This window comes from Clupea harengus, chromosome 17 (assembly GCF_900700415.2).
Source record: "Clupea harengus chromosome 17, Ch_v2.0.2, whole genome shotgun sequence".
Classification (NCBI taxonomy): domain Eukaryota; kingdom Metazoa; phylum Chordata; class Actinopteri; order Clupeiformes; family Clupeidae; genus Clupea; species Clupea harengus.
This window is the reverse complement of record NC_045168.1, coordinates 22,811,010-22,831,009: the sequence shown is the minus strand read 5'-3', so window position 1 is coordinate 22,831,009 and position 20,000 is coordinate 22,811,010. Positions and strand designations below refer to the sequence as shown.

The following is a 20,000-nucleotide window of genomic DNA, read 5'->3' as shown; positions in this document are numbered from 1 at the left end:
GGCTTGTGTTTGCTCTTGGAGGCCACAAAAGAAAAATAAGATAACCTGAGCCAATCCATCTTCCCTTATATTGCAGAGAAACAAACACCCTGCTCTCCCTCGCTGTCTCTCTTTCTCCAGCGAATGCCGATGCGTAATGTAATTGCGCGCTGATTTATGGTGTGCTATTGTTCTCGCATTTAGCATAACTGATGTCGGTTTGAGGCCCCCACTTCTCTGCCCCGGGCGAATGTTTACCATACATCCCAAGATGGGTTTTTATTCGCCAGCAAAGGGGAACGCACGCTGATGAGTGAAGATTGATGTGAGGTTGCATTCCCAGAATGCAGTTCAACAAACAGCAATGATTTCTGTTGTTCAAGCTCACCTGGTTTGCCCACTGACATGTGGACTGTGCAGGGGCTGCTGGCGCTCAAGAACTCAGATCACAGATTGTTTTTTTTACTCTGATTTGTAATCATCTCTGCTCAGAGGCGTTTAGCTTTGGCTCGCTACATGGCTGGAAGTCGGTGCAGTTTGTCATGGAGGGGGAGGAGGAGGAGGTGGGGTGCTTCGGTAGCATTTCACCAGACCAGACTCCTCCTGAGTAGAGTCACTCTTAGGATGATTAAGACAATATCATCTCAAATCCACCGGTTCAAATGAAATGTCCTTCATTTCCCCCCAGATAGAGCAGGCAGGAGAGGCTGGGAGCCTTTCAGTCAGTTGACAAAACAAATGGAGATTGTGGCGTCTTACACACGTGAATCAACCATTTGGTAACGCTTCACTTGAGCCTTAACTAACATAAAGATAAAATAAAGCCCTGAGACTAAAATAAACATGGCTTTAACAGGTAATGGCAGAATATCTGTCCTGTCATAAAATGTGAACGACCAGGGCTTAAAGTGGGCCAGGGCTGTCTGGGGCTCAGCTGCAGCACATAAGCGTTCACATTTTATCAGGGGACGCTCAACCTTCTTCTACAATGTAGATTTTTCACATCACTCATTCTTAATAATTGACTTAAACACATTTTCACTCCTACTGTTAGATTTTATAGCTGTAGATTAATTTCAGCGATGATATATAGCAACTTGCGAATATCAGAAATTTCCCCAACAGCCACCTTGGAGATCAACCTCCACAGATGGCGGAGTGATTCATGGATGGCAAGGTAGGGACCGAAATAGGTCCGAAATTGACACAGAGACTTCGTTTTGTTTTATTACTGAATGTAAATAGGTCTGATATTCTGCTTAAACAACATATGCATTGATTTTACTATGGTATTTAACATTACCACAAGATAGTTAGCAACAGGTTGCCTCAATTCTTTGCAAGCTAGCTAACTGTTACCTTAAGTTAGCCGACAACCTTAAGTTAAACTGTTAAGCTAGCTAGCTTGGTTTGATTAGAATATCAGAGCTACCCAAATTACACCATGGCTAGTTAATTCAAGCTGGTGTGATCATTTCATAACTATAACATTAATTAATGTGTGTTTGTTAATGTTGTAGAATGTAAATTAATCCCCTTTTAATGTAATTATTTAAAAGCCTGGTCCATTCATATTAATTAATTTGTATTAAAATTCTCTCATTCAGTGGTAGTCTAACACCATTTCTACATTGATAGATATTGATATACTGATACACAGGAAGGTTTTATTGTCAAGCTGTAGTTTTGCACACGGCTACATTGAAAGCGGGGGGTTCTCGGCGCAGATCGGCGCTTGTTCTCGGTGCTTGTTATATTTTGGAACCGTCCTCTGCTGGAGGGCTCATTCAGGAACACTTTTCACATTCGAGGGAAATGACTGGAGGAAAACGCTTCAAATAATACGTTCTTTGGAGAATCTTCTAATGAGGGCTTCTCTGCATAACTGTCTAGCTACTTGCCCCATATCCAGGAACATGGAATACATTAGCAATAACTGGACTGACCTTAATCAAAGAACTTGTGATCGTGTATAAGATTCTGCCACAGACTTGGATCTCTGTGTGTGTGTGTGTGTGTGTGTGTGTGTGTGTGTGTGTGTGTGTGTGTGTGTGTGTGTGTGTGTGTGTGTGTGTGTGTGAGAGTGTGTGTGTGTGTGTGTGTGTGTGTGTGTGTGTGTGTGTGTGTGTGTGTGTGTGTGTGTGAGAGTGTGTTTGGATAGGGTCATTGGTGTTGTGATAAGAATCTCCTCAACCCCTTCCTTGTTTCTTCTCTGGCCTCAAGGAGTGTATTACCCAGCAGACTGAGTGTTCCAGCATCCATTAAAAATGATTTATGCACAAACAAACTGGTGTTGGGGGGTTATCATCGGGGAGCTACTCGCCAAGGTGTTTCTCTAGCCTTCTGCCAGCACAGGGCACTCACACCCCACACGCACACACACACACACACACACACACACACACACACACACACACACACAGGCTCGCTCTCTCTCTCTCGCTCGCTCTCTCTCTCTCTCTCTCTTCTTCAGAAATAAGCAAATACTCATCAGCACACTCAAACACAGACACACACACACAGAATTAACACTACTTTACCTTACCTACATACACACACTCACACATACAGGCACACCCTCATGCACACACAAGTGTTTAATCTCTGTGGGCAAGAGGCCTCATGCACAGGTGCAGACTCAGACGCACACACACACACACACACACACACACACACACACACACACACCTATGTAAGGGTTTGTTTGGCCTCACTTATGTGTCTGAGCTGGGCTTGGCAGCATACCCTGAGGTGCAGGCGGAGGTGAGCCCCCCTCTCCTGTCCTCTTCTTCTCCACTCCTCTACCCTCTTCTCTCCTCCTCCTCCTCCTCTCTCCTCCTCTCTCCTGGTGAACGGTGAGTCAGGCCGGCGTGCCAACACTCCTCGCCCGAGAGCCCAAATCCAATTACAGGGATCAGAGGGCTGAGAATCGCAAAGCAGTCGCTCACAAGCCCCGTCATACCTGCAGCTGCCACCACTATGTGTCTGTGTCCTTTACCCATGAGTGTGTGTGTTTGTTTGTTTAGGTTTGTGTGTGTGTGTGTGTGTGTGTGTGTGTGTTTAGGTTTTATGTGCACATGTGTGTGTGTGTGTGTGTGCGTTTAGGTTTTGTTCATGTGTTTAGGTTTGTGTGTGTGTGTGTGTGTGTGTGTGTGTGTGTGTGTGTGTGTGTGTGTGTGTGTCGCAAATAAAGAGCAAGAGAAACCGAAAGAATGAGAGCGAGTGAGAGAGACAACAACACCGAGATCGAAGAAGAGGGAGAGCGACAGAGAGAGAAGAAGAGGGAGAGAGACAGAGAGAGAAGAAGAGGGAGAGAGACAGAGAGAGAAGAAGAGGGAGAGAGACAGAGAGAGAAAGAAGAGTGAGAGAGACAGAGAGAGAAGAAGAGGGAGAGAGACAGAGAGAGAAGAAGAGGGAGAGAGACAGAGAGAGAAGAAGAGGGAGAGAGACAGAGAGAGAAAGAAGAGTGAGAGAGACAGAGAGAGACGAAGAGGGAGAGAGACAGAGAGAGAAGAAGAGGGAGAGAGACAGAGAGAGAAGAAGAGGGAGAGAGACAGAGAGAGACGAAGAGGGAGAGAGACAGAGAGAGAAGAGGATCCCTGTGGATGAGCGATGGTGGAATCCACATGTCCCCTCTCTGCAGTGACCCTGCGTTGCCTTCTCTCTCCATGTCTGTCTTTCTGTCCTTTACACCCTCCCTCTCTCCACTTCCATCCATCACACAGTCCATCACCGACAGCAGAGACCGAGGCAGTGGCCATGGAAGGTGAAAAGCAAGCCGTGAAAATGGAGTCCTTTTGTGTGTGTGTGTGTGTGTGTGTGTGTGTGTGTGTGTGTGTGTGTGTGTGTGTGTGTGTGCGTCTGAGTCTGCACCTGTGCATGAGGCCTCTTGCCCACAGAGATTAAACACTTGTGTGTGCATGAGGGTGTGCCTGGGCATATGGGGTTCAGGTTCAGGTGTGTACATCTGTGTCTTTATACTTTATGTGTCTGTGTGTTAATGTTAGTGTGTGTGCTTGCAAATGTGTGTTTGTGTGTGTGTGTGTGTGTGTGTGTGTGTGTGTGTGTGTGTGTGTGTGTGTGTGTGTGTGTGTGTGTGTGTGTGTGTGTGTGTGTGTGTGTGTGCTTGCAAATGTGTGTTTGTGTGTGTGTGTGTGTGTGTGTGTGTGTGTGTGTGTGTGTGTGTGTACAACCAACTGAATGTTGAGCGGTGGCGAGGTGTGTATGGGCACAGGCATCTGTGAGTGGGAGAGCACTGAGTCAGCCCCCGCTCACCTCCTTCCAAAAACTCTGCACAGCAAGGGGCCACTTTTGCCACTTTTGCCACCCCCCCCTCCCCCCCCACCCCCCATGCACACACACACACACACACATACACACACAAATGCACACACACACACACACACACACACACACACACACACACAGGGAAATATAATTGCGGCAGAAGTGCTCTCCGTGATAGCGGAGTGTCATTGTGTTCCGCTTGGGTGGCGGCCTCACCGCCCTGGCAGTGGAGCTGGCAAATGACTCTCTCCTTTAAAGTCGTGTCACTTCGCGATCTTTAGGGGGTGCTGTTGGGGAGTGTAGCTCATGACCGAACATTCCCCAGTGTGTGGTGGGGGTGGGGGTGGGGGGAGCTGTAGCTCCATCAGTGGGTTAGACAGTGATTGACATGAGGGAGAATAGATAAGCAGCAGGGGAGGAGGGAGGGAGGGAGGGGGAGAGCGGGTCCGTATCGAGGCGTACCCCCGATCGGGTTCCCACGTTATGACATGTTGGCCCTAGGGTGTCATCACCCACGCAGAAAGGAATACACAAGCACTGCAAGATGTATCTCTCTCTCTCTCTCTCTCTCTCTCTCTCCCCTTCTCTCTTCGTCTCTCTCCCACTCCCCTTTCTCTCTCTCTTTGGCTCTCTTTCAGCCTCTCCCTTTCATCTCTCTCTCCCCTTCATCTCTCTCTCTCTCTCTCCCCTTCATCTCTCTCTCTCTCTCCTGTCAGTAGTGTCGCCCACTGAGATGGACAGCTTCAGATCAGTCACTTTTGCCTCACATCACTGCTGGCCACTTAACACCAGCCAGGCAGGCAATGTTAGCGCCGGTCCTTAATCAACTTTAGCCGACCCCTCAGTGAGCTCACGGGACATCCACGTCCACTTCCACGTCCACCTCCACCCCTTGTCCCTGAGCCGCCGCAGCAAGTCCTTTAAATCCTCAAAATGAAATTGCAGTCGGACAAGAAGCGAAGAGAGGGAGAGATATACTTGATTAAAATCTTCCCGCACAGGAAGCAATTAAATTTCAGTTCGCACCAGCTCTGCTCGACATTTTTTGAATCCAAGACATTCAATTGAACTAGTGAACACCCCCCCCCCCCCTCTCTCTTCTTCTATCCCTTCCTGAGAATGTATGTGACATTGCACTTCACATGCCAGTAAACAGACTGACACACAGCATTGCAAACAGCACCAGCCAGTGTCATTAATGCTCCTCTGTTCCCTACCCAGGCCAGGCAGCATACCATATGCTCTCGGAAATAAGACATTTTGTGATAAAGCCCTGGTGTGTGTGGGTAAAGCCACGGTGTGTGTGTGTGTGTGTGTGTGTGCGTGTGGATGCGGGAGCTTGGTAGCAGAAAGTGACAAGCCACAGCAAGTAAGTCCCGGCAGTGATACATTTTTAAAATAGCCTCTTTTCTCCTGACATGTAACCTCACAATCCTCTGGAAACTACCTCTCTGGTTCGCTGCTATCGGTGAGAATAAGGACTAAGAATAATTAAAACACTGGTGGGAATTGGGAGAAATGAAATCTAAATATGGAGGAATAAACACACCTCTTTGACTTTACCACTACCACTGAAATGTTGGCAGTGGAGGAGGATTTAATTTGTTCTTACTGGAGGCCTTATATTCAAGTTTTATTTATATTTCTTTCTTTTTTTTGAAAACAGGGAGATAGGGGGATGTGTGCAAAAATCTTACGATGTAGATGAATAGTTCTTGATTTTGGTAACAGTTTCTAAGTATATGGGGGCTCAAGATGATACAAACTGCACCGCCCAAGCAATTAGCCATTTAATTAAAATCTCACCACAATGGCAGCACCCTGAACAGCTGCAGCATTACACATTTTTGGCTCAGCTCTTTTTAGTTCAACCATATCTTCTGAGAAATCAAGTACCTTCGAAAGAAACATCCATTCATCTAATGTTTCCCCATTTGCATCGTTCACTTCAAATCGAATCTGTGTCAAGTCCACTTGATTGTGTTGTAATTAGGAGGAAACATCAAGCCTGGTCATTTGCATTCAGTAGTGTCTCTGTGCTCTCTGAAAGGGTCTCCTGACAGTTCTGTGTTTTTATACTGTAAAGATGGCATGCTTGAAGACTTTGTTTCATGTCAGTCTGTCAGGAGGAATGCAAAGTCCTTTATCAAATGATTGGTGTGGACCTACAAAAAAAAGCCACAGTGGCACAACTACAATTGTTCAAACGCAATCCTCTCTCTCTCTCACTTTATCATTAACACGTATCTGGCGTCAGTATTTGACTGCACTCAGAAAGGAAATGTAGCTGTCTGTCACCCAGTCTCTCTCACCGTCTCTTTCTTTGCCTCTGCCTGTTGGATTCCCTCCCCAGCCCAAACTGTGGTGTCCTTCTCCTTCGACGTGGGCAACGGCCCGGTGGAGCTGAACGTGCGCTCTCCCACGCCGCTCAACGACGACCAGTGGCACCGCGTGGTGGCCGAGCGCAACGTTAAGGAGGCCGTGCTGCAGCTGGACCAGCAGTACAAGGAGGTGCGGCCGGCTCCCGCACAGGGCCACACCAGACTGGAGCTCTACAGCCAGCTCTACGTGGGTAAGGGACCGACAAGGAACAGAATCTTGAGACATATTTGGTACACACTCAAGCACACACATTCTCACAGTAACGCTCTTTCTCTCTCTCTCTCTCTCTCTCTCTTTCTCTCTCTCTCTCTCTCTCTATATCTGTATCTCTCTCTTTCACCAACACACACACACACAACACAACACAACACAACACAACACAACACAACACACACACAGATATATGGATCCAGGGGCAAGACCATTGGATCTTTATGTAGGGCACGTATGTGCCCTTACCACACACATACAATCCTAATTGACATAAATGGGTAATGGGCCCTTATATAAATGCATACACTTACACAATACCCGCTTTCCTCCGCCTTGCTCCAATTTAGCTGTCGCAGGTCATCAGAACAGCACAACCTAAGTGATAGTTCTTGTGTCGAAAAAGTACTTGACGTACCCTTGAGGTAGAAATGCTGCTGCATGCTGTCTGAAGAGGGCTCCTACCTGAATCATCACTGATATCACCAAACTTGAGCTATCAGCAGCATCACATGAATGGATGTAGAAATAGCATCAGAGAATGTCTTGTTTCTCTTACTCACGCTCTCTCTCTCTCTCTCTCTCTCTCACACTGCCTTTCTCTCTCTCACTAACTTGCTGTCTCTCTTTAACTCCTTCACACTCTCTCACTTTGTCACTCTCTCCAGTTCTCCTTTTTTCCTCTCTTGCTCTCTTTCTGGTTCTCTCTGGCTCTTTCTTTCAGCCTCACTCTCTCATGCTATCTCTGTCCCTCTTTGTCACATGACTGATACAAAACAGTGCAGCAGAGCCTCGTCCTTTACAGTACAATGCTGCGTTTAAGGCGGTGGGGTATAGCGATATACGTCCCTGCTATACATCTACAAGGAATAACCAGCAGCGCGGCCACTTTGTTAAGTCCTCCATGAGCATTCTCGTTTCAGTTAACCTGAACCTCAAAAGATCAAAATATTGAATTATTATTGATTTATTGATCACCAAAGAGCCTCCAGATTTGAACTGCTTCTGCTACAATTGCCTGCTATGTCTGAGATACAGTCGCAAGAGCTTCAAAGAAGTTCTGTACTTGAGTCGTTGCTTTACAGCGTATTTATGGGAAGAGCTAATGTGTGGTGGAAAACAAATCCATTATTGCCACATTATCACTTTTATACAGTAAAATGATTTCTGACATGGTAGGCTATTTAATTATTCTTGCATGGGGAAAAATAAGGCCAGCTGAAAGACCCTGGTTTGTTGAGTATGAGTATAATCGCATTGACACAGGATGTGTGACTAATAATAAGTTAATGTGCTTAATGCTAACATTAGCTTTGGCTTTTGTTATGGCTTTGAAAGTATTAACAAGAGCCGCTTGCAATGCAGCTATCTCACAAAAACGGAATGCTTTTCAAATTTCCATTCGGCTATTTAGTTAGGCGCTCATTCTCTTCCAAAAAATGGCTTTGAACGCATGTTAAGAATGTGGGGACTTGAGAAAGCAATTGCTGTGTTATCTCCAGCGCTTTGTTGGAAGCCAGTGTGGAGGGTTCTCAAATTGAAAACCGAAATAAGGCCAGTAGAGCTTGAGTTGCTCCTAACTCCAGTTAACCTTCCTTTCCATATTTTTTTCTCCCAAACCTTATTAACATCAAACCAACAAACAGATGTCAATGTTTTTAAAATAACGTTTGAAGAAGACCTCTCACAGAGACAGTTACTGAGTTAAAGTATATTTTTTATGCGAGCTCAGTCCATTTAGCCTTCTAGCAATAGCCGTTAAGCCATCAGCTGCGGGGAAAACTACTTTTTTGATAACATTTCTTTTTTGATAAATGGAGGGTGTACACTTGTGTCGGCCCCTCATTTACATGAAGCTATGCTGTCGAAGAATCAGCATCAGAGCGGCTAGAAATTGAATTTCTCTCAGATTAGATCTGAAGAGCGCGTGACCTGCATCTCAACGCCGTCATTAAACATTTGGTGGAAGGGGTAATGAGCTTCGGAAAATCAAACGCGGGAAGGAAAGGTGCGCCTTAATTCCTGTCAATTGTTTCAGATGAAATGTAATCTTTGGCTACGCTTGGTCAGTTTGGGGAGTTGCATTAGTGTTTAGTCATTTGACCTCTTCACAGCAGAGGCAAATTTGTCTGTTTGCACTGAACAAGCAGTGAGTTTAACAAGCCCAGCCTCATGGTGTCCTTTACAAATATACGCAGCACAGATTTCATTGTTTAGAAGGAGATCGTTATTTTCTTTGTCTTTGGTCATTCAATGTTTTCATAGTACCATTTATTTTTACCATTTCACATCTTGCTTTGTTTGTTTGTGTTGGTTTGTCTATGTATGCTTATGTACTCAGGCCTAATGACTGCCAGTTATATATTGGCATGATGTCGATAACTGTGCTATGGAGATACAATTTGCACCGTTCCTTAGCAACACGTCCTCTGACAGGTACTGTTTGTATTTCATGATACCACAGTGCTTTGACAGGTGCGCTCCAGAAATAGCTGCTTAATTGATTCTTAATGGTGAGCTGAAACGCTTAAAGACAGACATAAAACGTTTGAAGATCCTTTCAAGTACTACATCTGGACGTACAGATTGTTTAGCCTACACCATGAAAGAACAACAGCTGGAAGGTCCTAACTTTTAACACAAGCCATTATATGAAATGTTGGGAAATTCCAAACTGTTTTTATAGTAGTTACAGTCTCTCTGCCTTTACTCAAGTGTGTTATTTGAACTGACAGTTACTACTTTTGTGTATGCAATTATAGAGTTTTTTTAAATTACAGTACTACAGTACCCCCCCCCCCCACCCCACCCCCCAAAAACGTATTTTCTTTCATGTCGTTGAATTCATGCATTTGTATGTCTCAAATGCATTATTCAGAATCAAAGGTTTCCCAAGGACTGTTTCTCATCAGATGTCTACAGCAGTCCTTCAGTCTAACTTGTCTTGATGATGTGTTCTACCTTTCTTCATCTGATTAAGTTGATATTGATTTCTTTGTGTCCCCATATTGTCTTTTGTTCTGTGCTGTATTCTCCTGTTGCATGTTTGTTTTTGTTCTCATTCTATTATTATTATTTTTTTTCGTGTGCTGCGCTGCGCTGTTCTGTCGTCTACCTCTGCTGTTTCTCCATGCGTCTGAACTGCATGTTCGTCTCACTGCAACCCAATGCCTCTGCTCTCTCGCCCGCCGCGGGGGGGGTAATGGTCGCTCTGCAGGGAAGCCAGCATCGATGGCCTGTCAGGACAGTAGGTAACTTTTGTGTATCACCCGCCCCCCCCCCCCCACCCCCCACACCCTTCCTCCCTTTGCCACCTACCCCATCCCCGTATTACCCCTTACACATGCAGTCAAATGCATTCAGCCCTGTTCAGAAAACTGCCTTTTTCTGTCATTCTGTCCTGTAGGTCTTTGTCAGATGGAAAGGGTTTCTTTTTTTTGTCTTTTTTTTTGTCTAGCTCTTTAATTGTGTATGGTAGGTGCTGTTGTGTGGGATTCTGGGGCGGAGGGGTTGTTCTGGTGTGGCTGCGCTAGTCTGAGTCCAATTAGTCCGCCAACCTGTTTGTGGTGGGAGGCAGTTGCCCCCTAAGACGTAGTTCAGCCGGCTCAAATCAACATTTAAACGCAATTAAAGCCCTATTAATCTTAAATGTGAGTGTATTTGAAAGCAAACTGCATTTGACATGCACTGTCCAAATGAGTTGATCCAATTTGCGTCATCTCACTCGGGGGTGGGGGGGTGGAGTGGTGTGCAAGGTGAGTCGTCACACCGCCCAGAGAGCTGGCCTAATCTATGTAGCATGCTAATTTATTAGCGCCTCATTACACCATAATGAATCCCCCAAAGGTCACCTGACTGGAGAGCATGAACGGTTGAATCTGTTCTATCCACGTCACCATAGCCATAGCCACCACTGAAAAAAGAGTGCCGTGCCGATTGTTGTGGCTGGTGAGTTCTGTCTGGTTAGGGTCGTGGGGACAGAGGAGACATAATTCATCTACCACACCACCGGAGAGTAATTAGAGCACTATCTGAGCTCCCTCTCCATGTGACATTGATTACCCAGGCTGTTTGTGTGTGTGAGAGAGAGAGAGTGTGGGTGGTGTGTGTGTGTTTATGCACGTGTGTGGTGTGTTTGTTCAGAGCATTGCTTTTAGGGCCAAGGGTTTAAATAATGTAACACTGGCGCTTTAATTGCTCTGTGTTATGAAATTAATGCCATGTATTTACCCCTGATGAAAAAAGCTACCCGCTGGCTTAGGAGCTCTATTAGCACAAGGCCCTCTGTGGCTTGATTTAATAGTCTTTAACAGCCACCCAGGTGACCAGCACAGCCTGACAAGCAGAGCAGTACACTGCACTGGAAACCAAGAATTAATCAAGCCTATAAATTCCAAAATCGTTAAGAGTGCCTTGAGGAAAGGAGACGTATTAATTTGTTTGACTCAAATGGTGTCCAGGCTCTGTCGTCTGCTTCCATTGCAAGTGCGTAGCCTCTTTCTCCCCTCAAAGTAGAATTTGTGGGTCTCCACTGATGATGTTCATTAATATATTTAGTTAAATTACCACCCCTTAGTTACCAGTTACAAGTTTGCGACGGGTCTTTTGCTTGCTGCTCAGTCTTCACTTGAAACCAGTTCAGTTAATTTCAAAGTGAGTTCATTGTAACTCAACGCAGAGTAACAGGACTAAAATCTGTACTAAAATACTCTGCTAACAGTGAGGCTTGTGCATAACTTACCGTTAGAGTGAGGGTACATTGCTAGTTATGGTTAAAGCTAGTGCTGGGATTTTTTGAGAGGTGAGCGGTAAGGTCAGGTTATGGTTATGGCTCTGGTTATGGCTCTGGTCAGTTGACTGTTAGTTAATGTAGTTAAGAGGGAAAAGGTTTAGGTTACAGTATGATATAACCGGAAAATGAGGATGATGGCAATGATGATGGTGACGATGATGAGTCAAATTATTTGCGTACTGCTTACAGAGAATGTAAAGTATGTCCAAGTATCACATGATGGTATGCACCATATTACTATTCTGATCATCTTGAGAAGTTGCAGGCTTAAAGTGTAAGAATTCAGTGCACGGAATGTGCAAACCACATGACGCCTTCCGTTCTCCTCAAGAATTCTCATACCTACTTATTATTTACCATTATGCTAGCATGTACGCCACTCACTTACAGATGTATTAATTTGACTAATGTGTGTCTTTTGTCTCTGTCAATGGGTGATTTCTCCTCATGAAAAAATGGGCTTGGACATTATTTTCATCCATAAAAGAATAATTATGTTCCAGTGGAAGCATACCTCTAATAGCACCTTAGTCACTGTAATTTTCCTCCAGATCTATACTCTTGAGTGGGGGGCCGAAGAATAGTTTTCACCTCTATGCTGTGATATGAAATGTCTAATGGATCGAAAACCCTCTGGTCCTCAATATACATCTCTTCTAATTACATGGACTTGCCGGGGTGCCTGAGTTCCGTTTTTGACATTATGTTCTTTCGCATTGATTATACGCTGGCAGTATGTAATGACAAGCTAAGGCCATTTGCGGGTCGGAAAAAGCAGGCAAGGAATTGATATGGGATTCATGTCGATAGTGTTGGTGACCGCTTTCTTACGTTCGACTACAGGTGCCGCCAGTGGCCAGAGAGGATTCCTGGGGTGCATCCGTGCCCTGAGAATGAATGGCGTGACCCTTGACCTGGAGGAAAGGGCAAAAATCACGCCAGGGGTGAAGCCCGGCTGCTCGGGCCATTGCACCAGCTTTGGGGTGTACTGCCGCAACGGGGGCAAGTGTGTGGAGAAGTACAACGGCTACTCATGCGACTGCTCTGCCACGGCGTACGACGGGCCCTTCTGCACCAAAGGTAGGCGATCTGAAGCAGGCTCAACAGGTGTCATCATGTTATCATTCTCCACAGAAATCTCACCTGTCGTTTCACATCGTTGTAGATGTATTACAGTAAATGATGACCTTACTGAAACTGGCAGTTTTTCTCTCAGACTCCATGACATAATGCATACATCACTACTAAGTCTGGTATTAATAAACAATGTTAGATTAGCTGTGGTTTCAATTAGCAGGAATGAGGCTTCAGTTATTTTTTTTTTTATTGTTGATGGCTTGTTGTTCAACTCTATCGTCTAATTTTTTGTATCGTAGACTAGTCAAATAGTGTTCGACTATTCATACACTCGGTCATATGATATCATGGCCCTGCATACTGTGTGGACTTCTTTCCCATACATGATAAGAGGCTCCTACCTTCCATATATACACATCATGGTATGGTTACTCGCACAGTTATTGGATGTTTGCACACTCATACACTGTGTGCTCTCCCATTTCATCATACATGTTTTCGGATTCCATGTGTGTGTTTCGCCGTGTGCAGTCTAATGAGGGCGGCCCTTGATCTGAGCATGCAGCGCGACACTTGTCAAGGTGTTTCCCCCCCCCCCGAAACCTCCAGGCTAAAGCCATGGCGCAGGTGAAAAATGAATAAGTTATCGAGTGACGGCTGGGGTGTGACAGGCCTCCTTCCTGCCCGCCCGCCTACCTTCCATTTGAATATGCAAATGGCTCCATGCTGCGCATAAAAGGACCTCGGTGGCATCGATTGCTCTCGGCTGAGACCTCCATCAAGTGCCGGCAGGCTCCGCTGTTCAAGATGGCCACGCTTCTGTGCCCTGCTGGGCCCCACATAAAAAAGCCGCAGCTCTCATTGTTCGCTCTCAGCTCCGGTCTTTCTGTGGTGGTGTGTGTGTGTGTGAGGTTGTGTGGGTGTACGTGTGTGTGTGTGTGTGTGTGTTTCTGTGTGTGTGTGTGCGCACTTCTGTGTGTCTGTGTGTGTGTGTGTGTGTGTTTATGTGGTGCTTATGCTTTGTGTGTTTGTGCATGTCTCCTGTGTGTGTCTGTGTGTGCGTGCGTGTGGGTGTGTCTGTGTGTGCGTGCGTGCGTGTGGGTGTGTGTGTGTGTGTGCGCGTGCGTGCGTGTGTGTGTGTGTGTTTATGTGGTGCACATGCTTTGTGTGTTTGTGCATGTCTCCTGTGTGTGTCTGTGTGTGCGTGCGTGTGGGTGTGTGTGTGTGTGTGTGTGTGCGTGCGTGTGTGTGTGTGTGTTTGGGTAAACCCCTGAAATATGCATGAACACTCTCATAATTGGGGCACGTTAGCTCGCATTTCCATTTATACATATTTACACGGGCCCTGTCAGGGGTATTGCAGCATTCTTATTTCCCTTTTGTCCTTTTTTTTCTGCTGGAGGGGGTCACTCTCTACGTTTGCTTTTAGGCCTTTTCTGCCTACTGTACACAATGGAGGCTCAGGCTCAGTAATGACTAACACTCCCACTTCAGTGCTGTGATCTTTCTCCTCGCCGCTTGCCTGTCCTCTCCTTGCCGCTGCTGCCCCCCTCCGTGTGTGTGCTTTGAAAATGGAAGTGGATGCTGCGCCCTGTGCAGAATTATGGCAACAGAACCATTACAGTTTGTTTCTTTTCGTCAGCTTTGAAAAGCCGGGTCACATTTGAACTCGCTCGCCTTGTCGTTTTTTTTAGACAGGTAGATTTAAATTACCCTGGAAAGAAATGAGCCTATGTATGTATGAAATATAACATCTGGGGAAAATATATTAACATAAAAAAAAGCACAAAAACATGCTTGTGGATTAAGTATGAATGTATGTATGAGTATGCTGTGTGAGTATGCTGTGACGGTCGCTTGCGTCAGTATGGTTTTCAGTGTGCCATGTAGAGCACATGCAGAGAGTCAGAAGAAAGTGAATCCTTCTTCCTCGTGAGAAATCAATCTCCCAGGACTCCAGCTACTCATCCTCTAGGCCTGTATGTAAAGTAGCTTCACTTATCAAGGGAAGCAACATACAGTAGAGGGTAGGAAGACATACAGCATGGATCATCAATGTGTATGTCTTATGATATTCAAACCCTTGACCTTCATGTTGTTTTGCACCTTGCAGAAGTTAAGATTTTACCAGTCAAGATACAGCGTCTCACATACAGTATATGCCATATTCGTTTAGAGTTTTTATTAGTTTCTCCATGCCACACAGTACTGAACACAGTTCAGATTATGTAGGGCCTGACATAAAGCAATAAACCAACACACACAATTATCAGCTTCATACTCTGTCAATACACATCATATCAACATCACGCTCCGACAGCTTTATAGATGGACAGTGATCCTAAAGGGAGTTGTTTTGTTTCTTTTGTTTTGTTTTGTTTCCTTCTATATTTATTTATGTTTAGGACTCTCTGAACAAGAGAGAGACTATTACCCTATTAACACCTGGCATTAAAATGCATTTTGGATTATCAGAAATCAATCGGATAGTGCTTGACAGCATGAAAGTACAGGTGTAAATGCACCCCAGATGCATTAAGGACTGATTGTGATCCAGTCAGACAGACAACCTCCGGAGGTGGTCAGGGACCCATAGTGACCACATTGAAACTGACAAGTGTAAATGTAATGGCGTTGGCAATCCACATGCTACGCAGGCAGAAAAACATAATGGTGCGCGACCAGTCCAAACCATGGAGGTTTCCAAATGCACAATAACACAGCTTCACAGATGGCTAACATCTTCTTCTGTTCTTCTTCTTCTATCTTTTTTTTTTTTTTTTTTTTTATACCTGTGCAAATGAAAGTGAGCTGGACACAGTGATCAGATCTCAGTGTGGTCACTGGAGACACATATTATATTAATACCAGGGGTAAATGTAATCAAATTAAAATCATATCTAGATACAGTCTAGAGAAAAGACAGATTTTAATTCTGGGTGTAAATAGCCAAAAAAAGAGAGCGTGTGAGACAGTAAATAGCCAAAACGAGAGAGCGTGTGAGACAGTAAATAGCCAAAAAAAGAGAGCGTGTGAGACAGTAAATAGCCAAAACGAGAGAGCGTGAGAAAGAGAAATAAAAAGATAGAGGGTGGGGGGAGAGAAAGAGATCTGCTGAGGTAGGCTCCATCGATGACACTCCTGTTTTTTCATTAGACACACAGCTCTATTCCATTCTAATGGGCAAGGGAAATCTATAAGCACAGTGCATGACAGCATGTTAAAACGGCAGAGCAGTGGGCTTCATGAGCCACATTGTCACATGCCTCCGTTCACAAGCACCCGACCCCCCCACCCCACCCCACCCCGGTGTGGACATACTTTATTACCTCCCCTGATTTCCCAGGGTCCCCTCTGTTCCGCCCATATGCACTGCATGCAGTGCTATTTGTGTATACTGCCCCTATATGGCAGACACTTGTTTTCTCATCAGTGTTAAATGGTCTGTGCAAGGACCTTTGTTCCTGTGTTGTCATCTGAAACGGGGAACCAAGGAAACAATCGTCGTGCTTTTCACGCTTCATTGAGAGATGAAATAGTATTTTCCCATGTCAACAGAGATATCAGTATTTGGTTGTTTTTAGTTGTCAGATTAAGACTATATTTGTCTCTTTTTTTGATGTTTAATTAAGAACCGCTGTTTATCTCTGCCGTCACTCTCACTAACTTTCCAGACATCGGTGGCTTCTTCGAGGCGGGCACCTTGGTGAGGTATAACTTTGGGTCCGAGGCCGGCGCTGCCTCCTCGTCGGCCAAAGAGGCGCAGAGCGTTGGCGAGTCTGCGCCCAGAGGAACCAATTTAACACGCGAGGACCTGGCCTTCAGCTTCAGCACCTCCAGCGCCCCCAGCGTCCTCGTCTACGTCAGCTCCCGCACACAGGACTACATGGCCGTGGTGCTCAGGCAGAACGGTGAGAACAAGACAACACCTCCACCCAATGGCCGCTCTAACCCAGGCGTGACAGGGAAGCTTCTATATTCACCTCTAAGAATCTCTTTCTGTTCTCATCCCAGATATGGTTTATTTTTGTTGTGTCTTTAACCTAAGTCTTCTTCAAAATGGGCTTTAATCAGAAATGTTTTTAAAGGCTTAGAAAAGTATAAGCCGTGCTTCAGTCCAACTTAATGCTTTCGTCTTAGACATGCTTCTGTTCTGATCACCTCTGCAGTTGTATTGTTGGGTCTGTAAGCACCAATTAAGTGTTCACCTTGCATATGGTTGCATGGGTTTAATTCTGTTGTGTCTTTAAATTGATTTGTACTCTACTTAACTCTGCTTTTGTAGGTTGTAGGACTAGTACGTGCTTTAGTCTACCTCTTTGTTGTCTCCGTGTGTTTGTGTTTCTTAGTTCTTGGGGGAGTTTGTGCTATGATGTGTATTTAGTTGATGTACCTGTGGGCAAGAACTCGGACTCCTGACTGAGGAAAGAATGCACTCCTATACAACTCCAGTAAATAGACATAAACATACCAAGTACACATTTGAAATCGAATTGCTGAAGTAGCTCTGTGACATGTCACAAGTGCACTGATCAATATTCACATCTAGTTTGTAGATTCCCATATTTATTTATAGCTCCAGCTATCAGATTGAAGGAGATGAGGTGAATTTCAAATTGCCACATTATTTGTTATAGCTCCCCATACATTTTCATGTTCTAAAAAATATCACGTTGAAGAGCAGCGGAATGCCTACACTGATGGGAACTGGCATGCAACCGAGGTAAAAATGTGTTGTGATGCAGTCTGATTAGCTCTTTGAAGGGGAGAACTCGCATATACATACATCCAGGCGGCCAAGTGATTTTGTGCCAGTGCTGTTTGATTTAGACTCAGAGTGATGTTTTTCATTAAGCAGAGTTTCATAAAAACTCCATCTCCCAACAGCCCCCCCTCCCCCTCCCCTCCACACACACACTCATTGCCTGGCTCTGAGCTCTATAATCAGAGGCTAACGACAGCTGTTTATTCTGTGTGTCATTCTAGACGTCAGAACCCCCCCACCCTAAACAGGAGCCAGGCTGGCAGGTCTGATTTCATAGAACATTTGTGCTGCATTAATTGCAGAGGGGCAAGTTTGTCTGCCTTTATCACTGTGGCCTTGTGTGCTGCACTCCAACAGGAGGCTCCAGATGGGAGACATTAGGGGGCTTTAGAGTACAGTGGCAGTGGTACAGTAATTGCTATTGCTGTCGCTGAAATTGAGGGGCTCAGGGGGTTGGGGGGGTTGTCAGGCACCAAGCATGGCTGGTGTGGCGTGACCATAAGGGTGTGTCTGGTGTAGCCTGTGTTGACCCCGTGTGCTCTCAGCTGAAGTGCTGGAGGTGCACTAATGCTGAGAGGGGATTTGTACTCTCTGGAGCAGGTTAGAGGCAGGTTAGAGCAGGCAGGCTGACGTTTGCTCTCTTGCACTCACACACTCGCTTACTCACTCACTCACTCACTCTCTCTGTCCCCTTCATTTCATCTTTCCCTCATCCCTGTTCTATCACTCTCTCTTTCCACCCTCTCTCTCCTCCTGTCCTCTTTTCCTTTCCACAACTCCTCCACTTTCTCTGTCTCCTTTTCTCTCACTCTCCTCATTGCCTCCTACCTCCTCCATTGTCTCTCCCTCCTCACTCCCTTCAACTCTCTCTTCCTCTATCCCCCTTTCTCTATTCCACTCCCTCCTCCTTTCTTACTCTCTCTTTCTCTCTCTCCCTCGCTCGCAGGCACACTGCAGCTGCGGTATGACCTGGGAGGCCTGAAGGAGCCTTTTGTGGTGGACGTGGACCAGCGTAACCTTGCCAACGGGCAGCCACACACAGTCAACATCAGCCGAGTGGAGAGGAGCATCCAGGTCCAGGTACACAACAGAAGACATGCAGCGCCGCTCATCCTCTAGCATAGAGCAGAATGAGAGGAATCAGAATGGCACTGAATAGAATAGAATAGAATAGAAGAGAGCATGGAACAATTAAATAGAATAGAAATAAGCATGGAACAATTAAATAGAACAGAATAGACCATGATGCAATAGAATAGAATAGAATAGAATAGAAGAGAGCATGGAACAATTAAATAGAATAGAATAGACCATGATGCAATAGAATAGAATAGAATAGTCTATGCAATAAACTGCAAGGCTAATTTAGCAGGTCAAGACTGAAGAATCTAGGCTGAGATCCTTCCCTGAGTTGGCCTTGACCAATCCTTAACCTTGGCACTGGTGCTAATGCATGAAATGGTCGATTTGTGCATAAGTGCAGCAGAAACAGGCTAGCTAAACTCACTCTCCCCGGCTGGCCAGCGAGCTCTAGCTGCTGTGGGCTGGAACTATTTTCCTGGAATAGAAAACCCTTTTGGTTTCTTCAGTAAGACTTCTACTTTACGGTGTACTTCATACAGCTACAGCCTCAGCCTCATTAGTGTTACGCCAGTCTGACATGCCACAGATTAGCTGAGCCTCTAGTCAACTAGATTGTCAATCAACCCACAGGGTGTCATAACATGATCTGGTGTTGTGACAATAAATGTCCCTTAACATGAGTATTATGTGAACTTAGCATGACATTAGCGTTGACAAAAACAGTGTTTGTGTCTGCATATGTCAGCTGTCATGAAGGACTTATGAGGACTTATGACTTATGTGAACTTGACATCTGAGTTGACCAAAACAGTGTTTGTGTCTGCATATGGCGGCTGTCATGAAGGGCTTAATGAAGGCATCATGTAGCAGTCTTAAAACATCCTTGTGTAGAGTGTCTGTGTATTCCTGATGATACTGCACCCTTGTGTTTTCCCTCATATGGCAGCAGTTAATCCAGTAGGACTGGGTGGTGCTGCAGAGGCATCGACTGGTCTCTCCATTAGTGCCTGTAAAACTCCTGTCAGCCATCCCGGCATGGAACTGGAGGAGGATGGGGAGGAGGAGGAGGAGGAGGAGGATGGGGAGGCAGATAATTGAAAGGCATTATTGATTGGTGCAGCTTGGCTCAGGGTGCACTTTAGATTTTTTTTATGTCTAAACAGCCAAGGAATGTTTTGGCTGATGCTGTCGATATGAGGGTGTGTTTGTGTGTTTGTGTGTGTGTGTGTTGGTGTGTTTGTGTGTGTGTGTGTGTGCGTGTCTGTGTGTGTGTGCGTGCGTGTATATATGTGTGTGTGTGTGAATGTGTGTGCGTGGGTGCTGTGCGGAGTACATCCTTAAATGACAAAGACAGCAAGCTGGAAGGCAGATGGGACTCTCTCTCTCTCTCTCTCTGATCTTTGATGTCCACAGCACCTTTAACAT

General features: G+C 45.4%; 1 protein-coding gene across 2 annotated transcripts in view; it reads left to right on the top strand.

Moving 5' to 3' along the window:
• Positions 1 to 20,000, top strand: part of cntnap2a (contactin associated protein 2a) — a 270,768-nt gene that overhangs the window by 218,124 nt on the left and 32,644 nt on the right. For both annotated transcript variants that reach the window (XM_031584073.2, XM_031584072.2), the window contains exons 17-20: positions 6,620 to 6,838; positions 12,494 to 12,730; positions 16,402 to 16,638; positions 18,439 to 18,572. In XM_031584073.2, the coding sequence (XP_031439933.1) occupies positions 6,620 to 6,838; positions 12,494 to 12,730; positions 16,402 to 16,638; positions 18,439 to 18,572 (827 nt within the window). The remainder of the gene's footprint in view (positions 1 to 6,619; positions 6,839 to 12,493; positions 12,731 to 16,401; positions 16,639 to 18,438; positions 18,573 to 20,000) is intronic.